The sequence below is a fragment of the Ursus americanus genome, chromosome 2, assembly GCF_024610735.1.
Source record: "Ursus americanus isolate L20-20 chromosome 2, mUrsAme1.1.p, whole genome shotgun sequence".
NCBI classification, from domain to species: domain Eukaryota; kingdom Metazoa; phylum Chordata; class Mammalia; order Carnivora; family Ursidae; genus Ursus; species Ursus americanus.
Genome location: NC_142128.1, coordinates 16955017 through 16976924, shown reverse-complemented (window position 1 = coordinate 16976924; position 21908 = coordinate 16955017). Strand labels below are relative to the sequence as shown.

Genomic DNA, 21908 nt, shown 5'->3' with positions numbered 1-21908 from the left:
TCCCTTTCTTCCCCTACTGATCATCCTAGTTCTTATGTTCCATAGATGAGAGAAATCATATGATAGTTGTCTTTCTCTGCTTGACTTATTTCACTTAGCATTATCTCCTCCAGTGCTGTCCATGTTGTAGCAAATGTTGAGAATTCGTTCTGATAGCTGAGTAATATTCCATTGTATATATGGACCACAACTTCTTAATCCAGTCATCTGTTGAAGGGCATCTCGGCTCCTTCCACGATTTAGCTATTGTGGACATTGCTGCTATGAACATTGGGGTGCATATGGCCCTTCTCTTCACTACGTCTGTATCTTGGGGGTAAACACCCAGTAGTGCAATGGCTGGATCATAGGGTAGCTCAATTTTGAACTTTTTAAGGGACCTCCACACTGTTTTCCAGAGTGGCTGTACCAACTTGCATTCCCACCAACAATGTAGGAGGGATCCCCTTTCTCCACATCCTCTCCAACAATTGTTGTCTCTTGCCTTGTCTATTTTTGCCATTCTAACTGGCGTAAGGTGGTATCTCAGTGTGGTTTTGACCAAAAATACATTTCGACGTATATGTACACACACAAAGAAGAATGATGGTCCAGCCTATTTAAAAAAATAAGTTAGGAACTTGGGAATTTAATAGAGCTATACAATTAAAAAGTCAGCATTTATTAATCTCCCAAGTATGGAAATGAAATAATCACCTATGTTAAACAAAATAATCTCTTTCCCTTTCTTTTTTCTTTTTAAAAAAGAATTTATTTATTTATTTGTCAGAGAGAGAGCGATCACGAGCAGGGAGAGGGGCAGAGGTAGAAGCAGGCTCGCCGATGAGCAAAGACCCTGATGCAAGACTTGATCCCAGGACCCTGGGATCATGACCTGAGCCCAAGGCAGACGCTTAACTGACTGAGCCACCCAGGCATCCCCCCCCCTTTTTTTTTCTTAAAGTAGGCTTCACAAGGGACTCCTGGGACTCCCTGGACTCCCCTGCTCCTGGACTCCCCTGCTCAGTGGGGAGCCCACTTCTTCCTCTCCCTCTGTCCCTCCCCTTGCTCATTTTCTCTCTCTCTTTCTCATAAATAAATAAAATCTTAAAAAAAACCCAGAAAAATATTGACTGTTTAAAAAAAAAAAAAAGTAGGCTCCACACCCAACGTGGGGCTTGAACTCACAACCTTGAGATCAAGAGTAGCATGCTCTACCAACTGAGCCAGCCAGGTGCCCCATAAAATAATCTCTCCTTTTAACAAACAAGACAATCTTCTTATGAGGGTTTCTTCCTTTGTTTTGTTTTGTTTTGTTTTGTTCTGAGTTACCTCTCAAATAAACAATCTTGTTAGGGGCCACTGCAATTCTAACTTGTCCTTAGTGAGATTGTGTCAGAGAGGTAAGGGTACAGGTTAGAGTAACTGCGAGACAGAAGCAGAAATTTGGCCCAGTTTTCGTTGAGACAAGGATCCACAAGGATGGTGCTCTGCAACCTTGTATCTGCGGAACTTGGCCAAAGGCCAATTATCATTGACAGGGGCCAGAGACAATGTCCTGATTCTGGGCAGAAGAAATGAAACAAAGCAATTCCCAGGGACACAAATAAAAATTGAGGAAGAAGTCCCTATAGCAATTTAAAATGGCAATCTGAAGGGCACCTGGGTGGCTCAATTAGTTAAGCATCTGCCTTTGGCTCAGGTCATGATCCCAGTGTCCTGGAATCAAGCCTCAGCAGGGAGTCTGCTTTTAACTTCTTCCTCTCCCCCCCACATGCGCGCTCTCTTGCTATCTCTATAAATAAAATAAATAAAATCATAAAATCATTAATTACTGAATGAATTAATTAATTGAGTCATTAATTAAATGGCAATCTGAAGCAAAGTTTATCCAAAAGATCCTGGTCTGAGGATACCTTTTGAATTCCATAGCCTCTAGGCTGTAGTACAGCCTTATTGGACATTGGTTGTTGGAGTGATTTTTCTGGTTTGTTCTGGTAACAAACGACACTCAAGCATGCTAACTAGTTATATGACCTGAGTGGTTGACATCTCCAGCTTCTTAGAGGGACAATCACTAGAGGTAGAGCAGTAACAGATTTGTGATGCCCTTAGACATCCAGGGCTGCATACCTGTCCTTTCCCTAGAAATGTTTCCTCTTATAGACCATGGCATTGAAAACACTAGGACAGATCATAGGAGCAGGCATAAAAAGCCAGAAAACAATTTTACCAAGGAAAAATAAAAATCTAATTGGATAACCATAAAACCAAAGGGGACCTTATTGTAAGGAAAACAAAAGAATTCCAACACTGAAGGGTCTTAACAAAACATCAGAGCTCACATTTAATGAGAACTTACCTCCCAGCCATGGGCAGGATGGCACCTCAAACAGTTAGAAACACAAAGGGTCTCAGATGTGCACATTATTACTAGAGTTGAGTGTCCCAGTTCAAAGTAGTGAGGGCTTCAGCTGAATCTCTGTGGATTCTCCATTTCTGACAATCCCCTCCAGTCAAAGACCAGCAGCAGCACACCTGTAGGTGAACAAAGGAAATGGCTCATCATGGGGAACCCACCATGGACCTCTCAGCAAGAATGTGTTAGGAAGGACATATAGGATTTGGGCTTGTGTTAGATGATTTTCGAGGAGGGGTTGAGAAGGGATATTTGTTCTAGGTTGGATGTTGTCAGGAAGTGGGGATAATTCTTTTTGGTTATCTTAATAATTTTTATCTGGAAAGTAGGAGGAATGGATCAGGGAGTAAAGCTGTTCTTGGTAAAGAAGCAGCAGTTACTCAAACTGTGGGGGTAGAGGTTATGTTTGGTCATTTTAATGGTTTGGACAATGTTCTTGTTCTTGTGTTCAGACATGATTATGAAATGGTCTTTCTCTCAATCCATCAGAGAGTGCCTTTGTCTGATGTTGGTGTTCTGTGAAATTGTTGATGCTCAAAAGGATAACACCATAGTCTAGCTGATAGTGCCAGGCCGGCTCCTAGCATTACCAAGGCTTCCAGAAGGAGAGTGTAAACTAGCTCCCAGCAGCCATGGGGTGCTTTTCTCTTTTTTACCAACTACACTTGAAAAATCAGAATTGGCAACCCGTTTTGGTAAAACATGAGCTCTCTGGGTCACCACGGGCCCCATTACACCCCAATACCTTATAATGCCCCACCCCACTCATTGTCCCCTGGCATTGAAATCTGCACCCCCTCCCTAAGCAAAATAGCAACCAAGCCTAGAGAAAGGTGACTTGCCGAGGATCACCAGTGAACTGGTGGCGGGGTAGAAATTACAACTGTTTTAATTTTCCTTCCGCAAACCCCCATGCTAGACATTAAGATCTTTTCTTATATCTCTGAAGTATCAGCCTCTCAAGGGAACGTAGATCCCGTCAGATAAAACACTTCTCGGACACTCTCTTGTCAATAACGTGTTATCTTATTCCTTCTTTTTTCCGGGACTGGGTGTCTCGCGATTTTAGCTGGGATTCTCAGACCTCTGCTTGGCCGCTGCAGCCACCCCTGACATTCATTCTGCTCCTCAAAACCACCGCGCGTGTTCCTGCCTGGAGCTCTCCTTCACACCTCCAAGTGGCCCGGTCTTCTCAGCTTCAGCTCTGCATCCCCTCCTCAGGGACGCACTCCCCGACGACCTTACCTACTCACACCCTGCATGCCCTAGCACTACTGTCACCTCCTCTAGAAGGCCACCTGCGTTTAGCCTCTTTTACAAGTCTCCCTTGGGCTTTGTTCGAAGCTCTCCTCAGTCTGTCAAAAGCGCGGGGATGGGAGGCGGGAAACCTTGCCCTCACGCCCGCGAAGCACTCCGAGGGCAGAAACCCAACCACCGGGCGGAGACCTCGCTTTCCACAGCAGGTCTGTGGCGGGGCGCGGCGTCCTCCTACCAGGGTCCGGGACTCTGGGGGAGCGCACCTCGCGCTGACCGCCACCCTGCCGCAGGCGGCGCGCTACCTCTCAATGGTCCAAAGCCACCACGCATGCTCCGCACCGCCGGCGCGCGAGGTCGGGGGCGGGACCTTGGCGCGCCTGCGCAGCTGCTCGGCCCCGGCTTCCGGGCGGCGTCGGCGCGATGGGGCTGAGGGCCAGTGCAGCTGAGTAGCGGCGGCTTGTGGGCGTGCGGGCCCGGCGGTCTGGCCCGAGGGCTCGGGTCTCGGGCTCTTTGGGAGCCGCCGGAGGGCGCGGAGAGAGCCTAGGATCGCCGTCCGCCGCCACTCCCTGGTATGTCGGCCGAGGCCTCGGGCCCCGCGATGGCCGAGGCCCCGTCCCTCGAAGCTCCTAAGCCCTCGGGTCTCGAACCTGGCTCCGCCGCTTACGGTCTGAAGCCACTGACCCCGAGCAGCAAGTACGTGAAGCTGAACGTGGGCGGCTCGCTGCACTACACCACGCTGCGCACCCTCACGGGACAGGACACCATGCTCAAGGCCATGTTCAGCGGTCGCGCGGAGGTGCTCACCGACGCGGGAGGTATGCCGCGCCACCCTCACCTGTGTGCTCCTCCGTCCTCCAGATCCGCGTCCGCCTTCCCTCGCCCAGTCTCCCCTACCCCTTCTCAACCGTCCAGTCAGCTCATTTCACCTCCCTCCAGCCCCGAGTCCCGTCTCATCGCCCCTTTCTCATTCATAATCCCCCTCCTCTCTCAGTCCTTTACCCCCAGCAATAATCAGCATTTATGGAACATCACACGCCCCCCTCCAACAGGCGTTCTGGTAAGTAATTCAACATGTCACTTCAGAATTTTTATTACCAGGCCCCTCCAGTTCTCCCACCCGTTATTCCTCAGCTCAGACGACTTGGGAACCAGCCCTGCTGTCAGCAGCACCCTTCCAGGCAACCTTCATGTTCCTTCCAACTGCCCAGCCTTAATGTTTGCCTCTCTACCTCAGCACTGCTAACTAGCAGCCTGGAGGAGTTGTCTGTCTCTGTGTCCCTCTAGCACAGGTTCCCGTACGTTCTAGGGATCCATCTGTAAATGCAGATTGTAGGAAAAGTCTGTTTTGGGGTTTGCCATGGACACCAGAGAGGAGGGTGGACAGTTCTCTTTGGCAGGTGAACCTACCGTTCGTGGAGTGTTGCATTCAAGGTTGGGACACAGATGCCCAGGTGGAACTGTAAAGTTTTTGTGAGGGTGGGGGAAGGTATTCAGAGACGGTATAACAAGGATTGTAAGAGCAAGAAAATTAAAATTTGGGTGGTGGAGTTCGGTCTTTAAATATATGAAGTTGAAGAATTTACTTATTTATTCAAGTATTTGTAAAGTGCCGGTTAGTGCCAGAGATACTTTGGTAAATGAATCAGACAAGGTTAGTCTTAGGGACTTCACTTTTTTTATAGGGGCAGGAGGAAAATAATAAGCAAATACACATACAAAAAATACATGTAATTGCAGATAGTAATAAGTTCTGTGAATAATATAAAGGTTAAAATGGTAGTGAACTGGAGGGTGGGGTAGATATTTTAATTAAATAGGATGGTCAGAATTAATACAAAAGTTTAGAGTTTGTTGATAAGGTAATCTGTAATTTTCTCATGGTGGGAACTTTTTTCAATGTAGAACAGATTAGGAAGGGAATTAGTTCTCTGTGTCTACGAGTGTTAAAAAGTGTCTATGGGAGAACTCACTGGATATGCTTTAAAGGGATTTTCTTGGAGATGGCAGAGGTTTGAGACAGATCAGTATTCAGACTTGTAGCTTTGGAATCTGTTTTTGATAAAAATTTAGTAGCTCCAGGGCCCCCTGCAAAGCCATTCTTCCTCCTGCCTCTCTCCATTCCACCAGGTTGGGTGCTGATTGACCGGAGCGGCCGCCACTTTGGTACAATCCTCAACTACCTGCGGGATGGGTCTGTGCCACTGCCTGAGAGTACCAGAGAACTGGGGGAGCTACTAGGCGAAGCACGCTACTACCTGGTACAGGGCCTGATTGAAGACTGCCAACTAGCATTGCAGGTGAGGGGCCCTGGGTCCCACCCTATGCCCATGTCTATGGAGAGCTGCCCAAGCAGTTAGATACTGGGACATTAAAAAATAGAGGGGAGGCATGTGGGGTACTGTCTGGAGAGGCTGCCTGTGGCCTAGCTGTGACTAGCCATGACCGCAGAAGATTCGGGGGTGCCTTCCTGTGTATCCTTGCTGCCTCAAGAAGGACCTCCCTCACCGCCTCATGCCAGGACTGTTGCAGTAGTTAAATGACTGCTCTCTCCTTGCTGTTCCTCCCTGGCTAATCTGGCAATCATACCACCACCCGAGTGATGATCCTTAAACACAGTCGAAATCTATTCTCCCCTCTGCTCAGAAATCTTAAATAACTCCCTGTGCCATAGGGGGGAAAAAATCTAAATTTAAATGAGAATATTATGACCTCCGTGTTTTGGTCCTGTGCTGGGAGGCAGCATTCCACTCCTAGCCAGGTTTTTTGTTTGTTTATTTGTTTTCATTTGTTTGGTTTTTTTTTATTAACTCTTTTTTTAGCAATGAAATCTTAGAAGCAGAGCTGCTCCCAATAAAACAGGTTGGGGATTCCACAGCCCCAACTGCTGGGCTTCTCTTCTGTGGATCTCTTAATGTTCTGAGGAGAAGAGCTTAGAAAGCACAGCCAGGACCTGTGGCTTAAGTGTCCCCTCTACCACAGCTGACTGAGTGACCTTGATTGAGTCATTTCCTACCTCTGGCGTTCTGTCCTCCTGTTCCAAAAGATAGGGAAACAAGAAAAATAGGTACAGTGTAATGAGTTTTACATAAAGCCCTTTATGCTGTTCTATTTTTACAATGTTAAAAATGTCCTTTCTTTTATGATACAATATTAATAGGAGATTATGAGTTTCTTTTTTGATGCCCTTTATATATTAAAAAGTGGCAACTATGAACAACTTTCTGTTGTCTTGGTGAATACTTATTGGTTCTTGAAATACAAGTATAGAGTTCCTTTGGGCAATATCCATGTTTTTCAAACTGCATCCCATAGGAAAAAAATGCATCTTATACTCACATATGTATAACTTAAGTAAGAGTTTTATAAAATGATACATTTAGTGAAATACACACTGCTATATTGTTTTCTTTCTTTTGAATGCTCTTTGGGACTCATTTAACTTATTTCAGGACCCATCAGTGGGTCACCACTTGCAGTTGGAAAACCATTGAACTAGATGATCTTGAAAGTGGGTTCCTGCTCTGTAGTTGTACATTTATCCAGTGTTACCTCACACCCACTGTGCGTTGGGAGTGATTCTGCTGTCTCCTTGTGTGTACATCTTGTACTCCTGCTCGATACATAGGCAGGAGGTTGGGGATGCATCCAAGGTCAAAGAGCCAGCCAGTAAGCCGCAGAGCTCGGATTCAGCCCCAGGTTATCTGACTCCCAGGCGCAGTGCTTTTTCCTCTGTTCCGGTTGCCTCCTTTCCAGGTTTCCCTGATACCGTTCCCATCCTCACCCCACTCAGAGTTTGCTTATTCAGTTGGGGGTTTTGGTTTTGGTTTTTAAGATTCAGGTATAGAGAATTGAATTCATCATACTCCTCAGTGTGTGGTACTTAATCATCATTGTTCTCTACAAGTCTTTTCTCTTTTTATTTTTCCCCTTAATTCCCAGCCCTTTGCCCACTTCCCTTTTACCCATAGGTACCCCTCCAATTCTAATGTTTTGATACATATACGTGGATTATGTTTGTACCCTTGAAAAGCTAAAAGCTTCGTTTTGTATATGTACTCGTTTTAAATTTCCATAAATGGCATTGAGCTATGGATTGTGTGTTCTGTTTCTTAATTCACTTCTTTCAAGATCTGCTGTCTGTACATTTAGTTCTTTGCTTCTAACAACTGCACAAGAATCTATGGCGTGTGTTCACCATGTTTTATTTATACCTTTCCCTGAGGTTGGAGACCTAGATTGCCTCCACCATCCTTCTGCAAAACGGTGCCACCTGCCACCATCAACATCCTTATACATGTGCCCTTGTGGATCATAGGCCAGGGTTTCTCATGTTTGTAGCTGGGAGTGGAATTGCAGGGGCCCAGAACACATACAAATGAATTTCAGCAAGTATCATCAGATTACTCTCCCGAATGACGTAGCACTTTATAGTCTTGATCAGCAGTACGTAAGGGATCCCATTTCTGCATATTCTCAGCAACACGTGGCATCAGCCAGTGTTGTAATTTTGCCAATCTGATTGGTATAGAGTGATCTCATTTTAATTTGCATGCCTCTAATTACTAATGAGATTGAGCATCTTTTCATGTGCTTACTTGCTTTTGTGGTTTCCCCTTCTGTGAATTGCCTATTCATATTCTTTACCAGATTTTCTACTGAGTTTCCTATCTTTTTCTTGTTGCTTTGTAGAAGATCCTGGCATATTTCAGTTTAGTTCCTAGGGAGAATTAAACGCTAAAGCATGTATTGTACACAATAAATTTACTTTCCTCATATGCCTCTAGAATGGTACTATTTGCCTACCATCCTCGGAAAAGTTGAGAAAATAAGTACTCACGTTATTTATTGTTGGATTTTGAGAGTCAGGTGAGGAATCCTAGTTGAGAAAGTCTGTTTCAGATAATTTCTAGTCAGTTTTAGTTGTCGCCAACATTTTCTCTTAAAATGTCACCTGTCTGTGGCGTCTTTTGTTGAATAGAAATCCTTGATTTTTTTATTATAAATAGCCACTTATTTCCAAAGCAGTATATATATGTATTGTAGAAATTTAGAAAACACAGATAATCAAAAAAATAAAAGCTCCAAATATCCTTCCAGGTCTCTGTGTGTGTGTGTGTGTGTGTGTGTGTTTGCGTATTTGCCAAAATATATATGATCGTGCTATATGTGCTGTTTTGTAATTTGCTTTTTTTTATTTGTTAATAATTGCCATCTTTCTGTGTCAATAAAATTTCTTCTTATCTAACATCCAGAGTATACACAAATTTCTGCATTTGTTCCAGAAACATCTTTTATAACTGCTTCATCTAAACCAGGACCCAGTCTAGATCCTTGCATTACATCTGGTTATTATGTTCTTTAAATCTCTTCCAACCCCAAACATCCCTTTTTTGCTCATGGCTGACTTGTTAAAAGAGACCACCAGTTGTCCTGCACAATGACCCACTTTCGAAATTTGCCTGATTGTTTCCTTATGGTGTCATTTGGTTTGGTACTATACCCTGTTCTGAGTTTTCTGTAAATGAGACAGTAGATTTTTTTTTTAAGTTTGTTTGTTTGTTTGTTTGTTTTAGTAATCTCTGCACCCAACGTGGGGCTCAAACTCACAACCCTAAGATCAGGAGTCACATGCTCTTCCAGCTGAGCCAGCCAGGCGCCCCAACAGTAGATTTAAAGGCTTGATACTAAACATTTTAATTAGAATACATTTTAGGTACTTTTACGTATTTCATGTTGTGTTGTATTGAGAGATCCATAATATTGCTAATATGACCCATCATTAGTAATGCTCAGAATTGGCCCCTAGATTCAGGTGATGATGATTGGATCCTCCGTTATAGTACACTTCCTTGTTGCCAGTCATAAAGTAATTTGTGTGGTGTTGTTTAGGCACTGTGTGAGTGGCAGTTCCCTATCAACCACACACCAATTGAGAATCCTTACCTGAATCAATAATTTCATTAGGGTTGTAGAGTAATTATAATTGTCATTCCTTCAGCGTTATTACCTGGGATTATGTATAAAGTCACAGTTTCCATTGTCAACTGGAGAAAATCTTGATTTTAATGTCAAGTTCCTCTTTTTTTTCTTTTTTTTTTTTCTTAATGGTATATCCTAGTAGAGTCTTGTTTAAAAAGGTTTTTTTTCCATTCTGTCTACATCTTTTATTAGCTTGATAGTTTTATCTTTCATATATGGGTCTTTTAATCTAAATGGAAGTCACTGGTATAAATGTGAATTATGAAGGGATTTAAAGATTTTTTTTGTCCTCCAGAGAGTGAGCTAGTTTTTCCAGTGCTATCTACTAAACATTCTGTGGTAGCCAGTGTCCAAGATAGCCACCAGCAATTCTTGCTTCCTCCTCATTCAGGCTCTTGTATAGTCCCCTCCCACACTGAATAGAGCTAACCTATGTAACCAGTAGGATACTGCGGAAGTGATACTGTGTGACTTCCAAAGCTAGGTCATGAAAGACATTGCAGTTTTTGCCTCTGTCTGGGATCACTCTGGGGGAAACCAGCTGCCGCATGAAGATACCCAATCAGCCCAAGGGAGAGTTTACTTGGTGAGGGACGGAAGCCCCCTGTCAATAGCCAGCACAGACTCCCAGCCATATGGATGAACTATCTCAAGCAGATTCTCTAGGCCCAGTCAAGTCTCCAGATAACTACAGCCCAGGACAACATCTGGACTCCCAACTTCATGAGAGACCCTGGTTCAGACCACCCAACTAACCAAGCTCAGGTTCCCAACTCACGAAACTATATGTGATAATAAATGTTTATTGTTTTAAGCTGCTAAATTTGTAGTAGTTTGTTACCCAGCAAAGGATAACAGAGTAGGGTTCTGGGGTAACAAAAGCCTAAAACATAGGAGTGGCTTTAGAACTGGGAAATGGGCACCAGTTGGCAGGACTTTGAGGAGAATGTTAATAAAAGCCTGAAGAGTTTCAAAGGGTCTGTTCGTGGAAGCCCAATGACCTCAGAGGAGGCTACGGGGTGGCGGGGGTGGGGGGGGGGATGTTACTGGAAACCGGTGCAAAGGGAACCATTGTCATGTAGAAGCAGGATTTTGGCAACACTGTCTCCTACAGTAATGTAGAAAGTAGAAAATGTACCTCATGAACTGGGTGATGTAGCTAAAGAGGTTTCCAGAAAGAATGTTGAAGGGGCCACCGGGTTTCTTGTTGCTGATAGTAAAATAGAAGAGGAGAGGGTAAGCAAGAGGGAAAACAAACAAGGAGGCAGGAATTACTGGGTTTGAGAAGTCCCAGCCTTTCCAGATAACACATGATGTTACAACTCACAAATGGTTTTCTAGCAAAGATCAAATACAGGGCATTCTCAGTAAAACATAGTCTAAAGATGAAGCCGAGGATGTGATTGTAAAAGTCTTTGTTAAGACTTCAGAAATATCCCAGAAGATGCCTCGGAGCACTGTTGATCAAACAATAGTGCTTCTAAGAAGCTGGAGGGTGGTGCCCCTCAGCAGTCTCAGCACATACCCAAAGTAGAGGAGAGCATGTCTCACAAAGATTTTACAAGAATTACATTGGCAGAAACACTGCCAGCTTGGAGCAAAATGACAGAGACTGTTCAAGAGAAGAGGCTTTTGGGCCCCCAAAGCTCTACAGTCAGGAAACCATGGAGCTGCAAGCAAGGACTGTCTTTCATGGAAAAGGAAGGATGATTCAGGGCAGAGGCAAGAGCGTGAAAAATCATTTCTGGCAAGAGTAGGCATCAGAGATGCTAGATTGCAGAATTTTCTGTGAAGCAGTGACTATTGTATGCCACCTACCTCCCCCCAAACATTTGAACAAGAGTCCCCCCCTGATTATCCTAGTGCCTGTTCCACCACTGCGTATATGGGAGGTATATGGGAGAGAGAATTTGGGTCTTTAGTTCACAGGTCTTCAGATCAAGAAGAAATGGACGTAAGGAGCTAGAGTTAAGGAACTACACCCATGGAGCCTCATCCCCACCTGGACTGATTTAGGTGACGGGATTCTGTACTTTAAGCTGATGCTGTAATGGGATGAGACTTTGGGGATTTTGGAAGGGGGTGAGTATGCTTTTCAATGGGAAGGATTTGAAGCAAAGGGGCCAGAAGGTGGCCTGTGGAGCCAGCCTCCAAGGCAGTCCCCAATGATTCTTACTCCCTAGTATTCATTCTTTCGTGTAGTCCCCTTTCACACGGAACAGGGCTGACAAAACCAGGTCATAAAAGACATGGAAGCCTCCACCTTGCTTTCTCGGATTATTTGCTCTGGAGAAGCCAGCTGCCATGTTGCGAGGACACTCAAGCAACCCAATGGAGAGGTCCAGATGACCGGAGTCGGATGTTTCCTGCAGATAGCCAGCATGAACTTGCCAGCCATGTGAATAAGCTTTCTCAGACACAAATCCTCCAGACCCAGGCATGCCTTCAGATTCCTGCAGCACTGGCTGACTTGGCTACAACGTCAAGACAGACCCCTATGCCAAAACGACCCAGCTAGGGCACTCCTGAATTCCTAACCCACAGAAACTGAGATAATAAATATTTATTGTTGCTTTAAGCTGGTAAGCTTGGGGATAGTTTATTACACAGCAATAACCAATACACACTCCATACTTACCCCACTGATATGTGGTGTCCCCTTTATAAATATCAGTTCTCACATATACATCAGCCTGCTTTCAAACTCTCTTTTGTGTTCCATTGGTTTTGTGTGTGTTATCCAAAACCAAAACCACACTGTTTTCATTAGCATGGCTTTATAGGATATCTTAATACAGGATAGCATCAGTCCTTCCTCTTGGTTCTTTTTAAAAATTGACCTAAGTAATAATAGACTTTTATTCTCCCATATTAATGTTAGAAAAGGCCTTTTTTTTTTTTAAGATTTTATTTATTTATTTATTTATTTATTTATTTATTTATTTATTTGTCAGAGAGAGAGAGAGTGCGCACACAAGCAGGGGGATCAGCAGGCAGAGGGAGAAGCAGGCTCCCTGCTGAGCAAGGAGCCAATACAGGACCCTATCACAGGACCCTGGGATCGTGACCTGAGCTGAAGGCAGATGCTTAACTGACTGAGCCACCCAGGTGTCCCTAATGTTAGAAAGGTCTTATGAGTTTCTCAAAAAAAAAAAAAAAAAATCTGGAATTTCTGGTTGAGAAAAAGATCTGGTTGAGAGAGGTGAAAGGGGTTTTGGCATAAAGATTCTGGAAGACAGAAAAGAGGAAAGAAGCCCATGTATCTGGTTCTGCCTCAGACCTCATCCCACCCAACCAGGTTCATTTATTAACAGACTCTGAGCATCCACTGTATACTAGGCACTCCCTAGGTGAGAAGAGACAGATCAGAAGTAAACATATGAGAAAATGTGAGGAACTCAGTGCTGTGAAGAATGAGCTGCTAACGTGTAAAGGAGGTAGACGAGGCTGTTTTAGTCAGGGAGCTTTAGGAGACGGACCAGCACTCTCTGAGGGGTACTGTTTTGAGTTATCTGAATGGCATGAAGGGGCCAGCCGAGCACACAGCAGTGTCGACCATTCCAGGCAGTGGGAACAGCAAAGGGCCGGGTGGGCACAAGGAACAGGCCGTGGGTGAGGCTGAAGCCCAGCAAGCAAGGGAGAGTGGTGGAGACAAGATCAGACAGATTGGATCCCGCAGAGCTCTGTGGACCACTGAGTCTGGATTTTCCCCCAAAGGCAACAAGCAGCTTTGGACGGCTTTTAAGTGGGGGAGTGAGTGACCTCTGGTTGTGCTGTTAACCACCTTCCGCTTCTTCTCCAGCAAAAAAGGGAGAACCTGTCCCCGCTGTGCCTCATCCCCACGGTGACATCTCCCCGGGAGGAGCAGCAGCTCCTGGCCAGCACCTCCAAGGTGAGGCCCCTGAGCCCTGGAGGGTGGAGGCGGGGGGCCTCTCCCTGCAGCCTGACCCCCACCCTTGTCCATGCTCTCCCCCACAGCCCGTGGTGAAGCTCCTGCACAACCGCAGTAACAACAAGTACTCCTACACCAGGTGATGGCCCGGGGTGGGGAGGCGCCCTGGGGAGGGGGCGGGCTCAGGCACAGTCCCGATGATGGGGTCCTGGGTGAGCCCACCCAGGGTGAGGGGGCTGGGGCTGCTCAGAGGGACAGAATGCCCGTCAGGATGCAGAGTCCAGCCCCGAGTGCTTTGGCCAGGTCCTTTTCACCCCAGAGGTTCAGTGGGCTGACCTGCAAACCGTTCCGGCAAGGATTAGATGAGAGTGGGTAGCATTACGAAGGGCATTTCCACAACAGACGTTGCTTTCATGCTCCACACCTTAACTCCCATAATCCTCACGGTTGTTCGAGGTAGTACTATCTCCATTTGACAGATGAGGGAACTGAGGCACCAAGAGGTGAAGAAACTTGCCTGGTGTCACTTGGTTCAAGCTAGGACTTTAGGTGAAGACACCAGCCGCCCTGCCCCCCCCCCTCCCAGGCCTGTGCGGGTAGCCCCTCTACTGTGCTGGGATTCGCTTGGCAAATGCTGTTGCTTGACTGAGGCCAGCTTAACCTGACTCTGGGGGGCGGAGGAAGTTCCCTGCTGGGCGCCAGGACCTGAGTGCAGGGTAGGTGGGGCCCCTGTGCGGTGGGGGGGGGGGGGGCGGACAGGACGACAAGACCAGAGGGAAGGAAGCCAGGGTGCTAAGGCCTCCTGGCCCCCTGGTCCTCAGCACTTCAGATGACAACCTCCTTAAGAACATTGAGCTGTTTGACAAACTGGCCCTGCGCTTCCACGGGCGGCTGCTTTTCCTCAAGGATGTTCTGGGGGACGAGATCTGCTGCTGGTCCTTCTACGGGCAGGGCCGCAAAATCGCCGAGGTGTGCTGCACCTCCATTGTCTATGCCACGGAGAAGAAGCAGACCAAGGTCAGAAGGGGTTCAGGCCCTGGTCAGGGAGGGCTGTGGTGGTGGGCAGCCCCAGGACCCCGGCCAGCGGCAAGTCCTGGGAGTCAGGAGGTGCAGTTCCAAGTTCTGGGGTCTCATGTAACCTTGGGCAAGTTACCTTCCTCCTGGGGGTCTCTGTTCCTCCATGAAATGAGGGTGTTGGATTACAGTGGGATTCTTCACGCAGCCCATTTGGGTCTCAAGGCAGTCTTGAAGTGGTATGCAGGTTCGGGAATGTGTACACGTTTCTCCATATAAAAGGACCATATTTCTTAGAATGTCCGAAGGGTCTGTGGCCCAAAATAGATTCTTAAAACCTCAGGACTGTAGAACACATGGGTCTCTTAGAACACACTGAGTTTGTAAGTCCTGCGTCATTCACACGGCAGTCATCAGCAGATACTTCCCGAGCACCTCCTCTGCACGAGGCGCCAGGCCTGGAATCCAGGTGAATGAAAGGCCCAGTAAAGCACCACCCCTCGGTTGTGCCATCTGCTCCCTTCTGACCTTGATATGAGGGAAGTGCCTCAGATACACATGTCTCTGAGCCCCCAGTGCTATTTCATACCTCCCCACCTTTGCACACTCTGGTCCCTCTTCTTGTACTTTTCCCCATCCCCATCTGCCTGATGAACTTGTGCTGAGTCTTTAAGACACAAGCTAAGCACAGCTTTCTTTGGGACACCTTTGCTCATGACCTTTCAACCCCTCCCAACCCCAAAGTGGGTCATACTTCCTTCTTAGTCTGCAGCAGGCAGGAGGGTGTCACAGCAGCAGCAAGGGGTTAGCTCGTTGAGGGCAGGGCTCTAGCTTCTCTTCCTGTCTCTCTAGCAGTAGACAGGCGCTTATCACGCAGTGGAAGCTAGGAAGCATTTATTGAATGCATGCATGAATGAATGAATGACCCAACTTCCAAGAAGTTTCCACTGGAACTAGGAAGACAGGAAGATAAACCAGTAATGACAATGCAGCTTGTTAAGAGTTACGTTAGCTCTGTCCTCCAGGCCACACGACACCTCCTCTGTCCCTCTCCAACACCTCCTCACTTCACCCCTTTCTACTCTCTCTCCACTCTGCCTCCCTCCTGCTGGTCTTCAAATACTGTACTAAGTGTGCACCTGCTTCGAGGCTGTTAACCTTGCTGTTGCCCTTTCTCTACTTACCCACCTGGCTCCTTACCCCATTCTCTGACTGTTGGTTGAGTGTTACCCTTTCAACGAGGCCTCCTCTGAACGCCCTCTCTGAAGTTGTAACATTCGTGGCTATGACCCTCCCTACCCCCTTTTTCCTGCTGTATTTTTTCCTGTAACATCACCATCTGAGTTGATATTTGATTACACGTATGTCCGGGTCCTCCCCTAGAATGTAAGCTTCCTGCAGACAGGAACTTCGTTTGGTTCACTGCTATATTCCCAGTGCCTAGAACAACACCTGGCATGGTGCTGTCACTCAGTAAGTATTTGTCAAATGAAAGAACATACCAAGAGACTTGGCAGCAAAGGAGAGAAAACAAGTAACTTGCCTGACTTCAGAGCTGAAGGATAAGTATGACTTCGCTGAGTAAAGAATTTGCCAAGAGGAGAGCTAGTCCAGGCCAAAGAACGTGTGCTTGCGAAGGCCAGGGGGTATGCCGGTGTGGGATCGGCTGCGGCGGGGGCTGTCTGTGTACCTGCATCAGAGGGTAGGAGCTGGGGCTTGCTGGCCTTTTGCAGGTGGAATTCCCAGAGGCCCGGATCTTTGAGGAGACCTTGAACATCCTGATCTACGAGACTCCCCGAGGCCCAGACCCAGCCCTCCTGGAGGCCACAGGGGGTGCAGCCGGAGGTGGTGGGGCAGGCCGAGGGGAGGATGAGGAGAACCGAGAGCACCGTGTCCGCAGGATCCATGTCCGGCGCCACATCACGCACGATGAGCGTCCTCATGGCCAACAGATTGTCTTCAAGGACTGACCTTTGACATTTCTTTCTGTTTTCCTCCTGCCACTGGAACGCAGTTCCTCTCTCTTTCCCTCCCCTTCCCAGACCTTTGCCCCGGCTTTGCTGGCCAAGTCGTGGGTCCACCTTCTGTCCCTTCGTTGCATGGTACAGTTCACTATAGCCCTCTTCCGTTCATTCCCACCTCCCTGCTAACAGCACGGTACGTTCCAGCCCCTTCCATCAGTCAGAACCCTTCAGAAGGCCTGCATTTGTTGCCTCATCCCATCCTTGTCCTGCTATCTTCCCACACCAGCTGGTTTAGAATGATTTAGAATTCCCTTTTTCTCTTTCTCTCTCTCTTTTTTTAGTACATCATACATGCCAAAGTGTCAAGCCAGCCCTTACTGACACCCACCATGTTCTGAGCCGCCTCCCCACCATTGTGCAGCGTACTTTCCCTCCCTCCTCCTTCCCCCACCAGTCCCCCTACCCCTTTAACTTTGTACTAGGCTGGCCTGGGCTTGCACCAGCTCAGCCATCTTCTCAACCTATTTCATATTATTTATTTTAATTTTCTATTAAATTATTGGAATAAAGTTGAGTTGAGGGTCTGGTGCTGGCTCCGGGGCAGAGGGTCAAGGAGATGGCTTGTGTTAAGGAGGTACTTGGCTAGTTGGCTAGGAGAGGACAGGAGCACCTGCCCCAAGCCTTTAACTGGGCTGGTAGCTGGAAGAAGGTAGTCAGGAGTTAGGAGAGGACTTAAAATCTGTATTTCAGTGTAGGCTGGCCAGTTCCCACCCTCAGCCCCACCCCACCCCCTGCAGCGGAGAGGAGGTCCTGGCTACCACTCAAGCTATCCCTGAGTGCAGCACCTCTCCAGCCCAGATGTCTTCAAGGGTCTGGTGCGAAGACAAAGTCAAGGGCCTGGCGCTCGGCTCCGGCCACATTGGGGTGCCAAAGGTCCACGATGAAGACCACTCGAGGCCCATCTTCGGGGGAGCCTAGGGCACATGGGGATGGAGACAAGAGAGGGACTGACATTAACTACTTACCTGCCAGAGCACCCACCATATACTCATAACAGCTAACACTTTGTAATTAAGTGCCAGGCTCTGTTCTAACCCCTTATAGATGTTAACTCTTAATCATCAAAACAAACTGCAAGTCAGTACAACGATTATTCCCATTTTATACGAAGTAACTGAGGCACAAAGAGATTGATTAATTTGCCCAAGTTCACACAGCTAGTCGGACAGGAACCCGGGTGGTTCAGGCCCAGGGTCTTGTTAACCACTTTGCTGTGCACCTCCGTGACCTCATTTAATCCCTGCAGTCACCTATAAAGAAGGTGATTGCCCCACTTCACAGGTGTTGGGGAAAGTTCTATGACTTGTTCAAGGTCATGCAGCTGGAAAATGGTAGTGCTAGGACAGGGAGCCGGTTGGGCTTGATTCTGCAGCCTCTAATCTATTCCCCTTCACTCAGTCTCTCATTCCTCCTAGCAGAACGGGAGCCCATTACCATTATGAGCCACTGTGTGCAGGAAGGAGTCATCCACCAGTAGACAGTGCCCCTCAGCCCAGCACTGGGGCTCGCCCCCGACCACCAGCTCACAGCCGGGAGGAATCTTCAGGCCTGTGGAAAGAGACCCAGGCATCCAGCACCCCTGCCTCCATCAAAGGGGCCCACCCCATTCAGTCAAAAAGCAGTTTGAGGGTCTTAAAACGCCCCACATGGTGTCCCTCCTTGCTCTCTGGAAGGTGTCCCACATGTAATTGCAATACAGTACCGGATGAAAGAAGTGCTGGGAGATAGGGGAAAGGCAGTGCAAAGCACAATTTACTTGTTCCAAAGGAAAGGGAAGGCTTCCTGGAGGAAGCGGCATCTCTTCTTGGGCTTCTGTCAGTTTAGCTCAAGAACCTACTTACTGTATGCTCGGCCCTCATTAGTATAAAACTAATGGATCCATTTAGGCTCAAGGACCACAACAGAGTAAAGTGTTGTGAGGAAACTGAGCAGCCAACTCAAATGATGGGGAATAGGAAGACCTCCCAGAGCAGGTGTGGCACTTGAAAGTGGGAGCCCTGAAGGCTGAGTAGGAGTTTTCCAGGAGGTAATAGGTGATAAGGGGAAAGACATTCTGGACTGAGGATCGCATGAGTGTGGCATCTGCCAGGATCAGCCAGAAGGCTCTCCTGATCTGATGCATGGTGGGAGGGAAGGGGAGGAAGGGAACAGGTGGGAAATAAGGAGAGAAAGAATCTGGACTTGATCCTGAGGCCAGTGTGCTTTGAAATGGAGGACACATCAAATTAGTGGCACAGGAAGTTATTTTAGGCCACACAAGGTTTTAAATAACACTGCATTAAATAACAAAATTGTTTCCTTTTCCATTTTCTCTCAGTCTTCAGAAAATGAAGAAGGGAATCTCAGGTTGGTGCTACCATAGCTTTAACACCCCACTAACACCGCTCCCTTCTAAAGGAAGAGAGGGTAGGCTTCAGTCTCAGACTGGAGTATTTAGCTAGAATATTTAAAGCTTTTTTTTTTTTTAGTTTGTTTTTTTATGAGTACTTTCTATCTAGTGCAAGTAATACTGATTATCATTGTTCTATAAAGATTCCTTTTAAACAGACGAGTGAAACAAAATGTAAGGGGAATCAGTACCAAGAAGCATAGTCCAGATGGTAAATGACAATGGCAAAGCTTATGAAGATGGTTGACAGGTCACTGAAGCTTAGGAAATGCTGCTGTGGGCAACAGGGAGTCAGGGAAGATTTCTGAGAAGAGAGGCATGATCAGAAGCACAGTGTAGACAGGAGCAGAGCGGAAAGTCTGGAGGAGGAATCATGGAGGCAAGGAAGTTGTCTGTAGGCAGCCTCTACTTACCCAGATGGCATCTGACCCGGGCATTGGTGGGCCCACAGCGACCCTCAAGCCGGGCCCCAGGCAGGAGGACAGAAAAGCCAGCATTGCCGAAGGTGTTGGCACTCATAAAGCTCCGCAGCCCCCTCAGTGCCCGATAGGCCCCTGGGCACCGGCGGCAGTTGCTGGGTTGGCACCGGCCTGCTTGGTACAGCAGGAGCTGGTAGCACCCAGGGGCCAGGGGTGGGGACCAGCCCCGAGGCAGAGGAGTAGTCCCTGAGAAGTCCCAACTCACAGCCCCAAAGTCCCGCAAAATGGCAGGGAAGCTGCTCTCCAGGAGCTCCACGTCATGCCGCTGGGCATCCCGTGGCACGAAGGGGGCTGAGGGCAGGTCTGGCAAAAAAAGCAGGCCTGGGCGCTGAATGCCCAGGACCCCTGGCCCTCCCCCAGGGCCTGGGCCACCTTGAGCTGCCCGCCTCACCCTACCCATGCCAGCCCAGGAGTAGCGCCTGGCATAGGCCCGCAGGCGACGGCTCACTAGGCCTTCTGCCCTGGGTCCGTCCCCAGGCTCCCCAGAGCTCCCTGGGCTTGGCCTGCCCTTCTCAGAGCATCCCCTAGGCCCTCCACCAACACCCCCAGCCTGACTCCCAGCGCCTAGAGCCTGCGTGTCTTGGGAGCCCAGGCGGTAACAGTACCAGAGGAAAAGGGAAGTGAGGGCTCCAAGGAGCAGGGTGAGGGCTGAGGAGGCCAAGGGTGATGGCCACACAGGCATGATGGGCAGAGAGGCCCTGGCCAGGAGGCCTGGGGCATCTTCCAGACCCCAGTTTCCCTGTCCTCCCAGTTCTCCACCGGTTCCCTCTGTGGCTGCTCCCGGGTTACCCCCTGGGCTGTTTCCCCTCCACATTTCCCACTCTTGATTCTCTCTCCTGAGGTCTTCTCTTCACCTTCTATCTCCCTCTTTCTCACCTCCTTCAAGAACCTCCCAGTCCTCCTTTCTCTTTCTTTCCTTCTATTGCTCTCCCCTTCTACCTCTTCTTTCTCCTTCAACTCTCTCCTCTTCCTTTCCCCCCACCCCCTCTCCTTTCTCCTTCCGGCAGTTTCTCTCCTTCAGCCTCTCCTTTCCCCACCCTCTCTGTCTCCCCTCTCCTTTCTTCTCTCCTCCCTCTCCTCCCCGCCCCTCTTTTAGCTCTCCCTCCCTTCCTTCTAGCTTCCCCGGACAGCAGTTCCTACCCCACCTGGACCCGCAGCCCTGGGAGCCCGCAACCAGTTGTCCTCCGCAGCGGCTTCTCTCTCTCCTTCCAACCCCTTGTCCCCTTCTGCCCTCGCTTCTCACTCGACCCGACCCGCGGGTCTCCTCTCTCTGTCTCTGTCTCTTTCTCTTTCCCCGTCTCTCTCTGTCTCCCTCTCTCCCTCTACCCCTCCCTCCCTCTCTCCTACTCGTTCCTTCCTTGGCTCCCACTCACCCTGACGTCACCCCTCCCCACAGTCATCTCAGCTTAGCTACCCCCGCCCCCACCCAGTGGCTGTCGCATCTCAGCCGGGAGGGGGGGGTCGTCTCCGGATTTGTCTCCCCTCCCCGCCCCGACGGGGCGCCACGTGGGGCGCAGGGGGCACTGTGCCAAGCTCCAGCCGCCCCGCATTGCGAAAAGAAGGGGCGGGGGCTGAGGGAGGGGCGTGGCAAGACAAGGGGCGGGGCGAGCGCGTAGACTGATGGACAGGGCCGGCGCTCGCGGACTGAGGACAGGGACACTGCGGCCCATCCGTAGGTCTGCTGAGCCCTTGACCAGTTGGCCTGTGACTCCCCTCCCCCCTCCGCCTCCACTAGAGCCAGCCCCCCATCTCTGGGAGCCTGATTGATAGTGAGGGCGGCTTCAGCCAATCGCCCGCGGCGTCGGGGGCCGGGCCGCTCCGGCGGGGCCGAGAAGAGCTGTCCGCTAGCTGGTGGTGCTGAAAAGGGCGCCCAGAGGCGTTGTGAAGGAGGCCAGGAGGAAAAAAAAAAAAAAAGTTGAAGCTGCCTGGCAGCTGGCCGGGGTCATGTATGTAAGAGAAGGGGTCTCTCCTCCCCAGATCTTGGCCTGTCGCCCCTTTGACTTCTCATAAACGTGGAAATTTGCCATTCTCCTGGAGGAGGGGAAAGCCCATTTCACATGAGCTGTAAAAGGGAAAGGGAAGTCCCGTGGGGAGGGGGGAAGTATCTGGATGTGGGCAGGGGGCATATAGGGGAGCTGAGCAAGCGTGAACCCAGGTGTGCCGCCCCTCGGCACCCTGGGAAGAGGAGATTTAGATTCCAGATGTGCTGGAAAGGCTGGGGGAAGGGGTTGTAATTACAGCTAGGACCAGAGTTTCCTTTGCCTCCCCTAGGGGCCGCGGGAGTGAGGATTACGGTCTGGCTCATGTGGTCCCTCCTTCCTCCATCTGCACTTCCTCCTTCTCCCTCCCCACCCCCGTCGCCCCCAAATAAATCCCAGGCCCCTCCCTTCGCCCGTCCCCAGGATCTGACGTGGGCTCGACACCTTTCTCAGCTTCTCCCTCCCGCAGCTCCAGTGCCCGAGCCTCGGCTCTCCAG

General features: G+C 48.8%; 2 protein-coding genes across 2 annotated transcripts; one reads left to right on the top strand and one right to left on the bottom strand.

Annotated features, from left to right (window-relative positions):
• The first annotated feature begins 4049 nt into the window (after positions 1–4049).
• Positions 4050–17078, top strand: KCTD13 (potassium channel tetramerization domain containing 13). Its single transcript, XM_045785960.2, has 6 exons — positions 4050–4470; positions 5783–5952; positions 13437–13526; positions 13613–13665; positions 14348–14543; positions 16274–17078. Exons 1-6 carry the CDS (start codon positions 4227–4229, stop codon positions 16508–16510), a joined length of 990 nt encoding a protein of 329 aa, XP_045641916.1. The 5' UTR covers positions 4050–4226; the 3' UTR covers positions 16511–17078.
• A 139-nt stretch (positions 17079–17217) lies between these two features.
• On the bottom strand, positions 17218–21643 carry ASPHD1 (aspartate beta-hydroxylase domain containing 1). Its single transcript, XM_045785959.2, has 3 exons — positions 19367–21643; positions 17999–18112; positions 17218–17478 (listed from the first exon to the last, which is right to left on the bottom strand). Exons 1-3 carry the CDS (start codon positions 20244–20246, stop codon positions 17369–17371), a joined length of 1104 nt encoding a protein of 367 aa, XP_045641915.1. The 5' UTR covers positions 20247–21643; the 3' UTR covers positions 17218–17368.
• Positions 21644–21908: the final 265 nt, after the last annotated feature.

Excerpts from the sequence above, each read along its gene's own strand:
- KCTD13 (XM_045785960.2), top strand. The coding sequence starts at position 4,227 with ATGTCGGCCGAGGCCTCGGGCCCCGCGATGGCCGAGGCCCCGTCCCTC. Across the intron at positions 13,527-13,612 it reads TCCTGGCCAGCACCTCCAAG|CCCGTGGTGAAGCTCCTGCA; the intron begins GTGAGGCCCCTG and ends TCTCCCCCACAG. Across the intron at positions 14,544-16,273 it reads CGGAGAAGAAGCAGACCAAG|GTGGAATTCCCAGAGGCCCG; the intron begins GTCAGAAGGGGT and ends GGCCTTTTGCAG.
- ASPHD1 (XM_045785959.2), bottom strand. The coding sequence starts at position 20,246 with ATGTGGAGGGGAAACAGCCCAGGGGGTAACCCGGGAGCAGCCACAGAG. Across the intron at positions 18,113-19,366 it reads CCGGGTCAGATGCCATCTGG|GCCTGAAGATTCCTCCCGGC; the intron begins GTAAGTAGAGGC and ends CTCTTTCCACAG. Across the intron at positions 17,479-17,998 it reads GCACACAGTGGCTCATAATG|GCTCCCCCGAAGATGGGCCT; the intron begins GTAATGGGCTCC and ends CATGTGCCCTAG.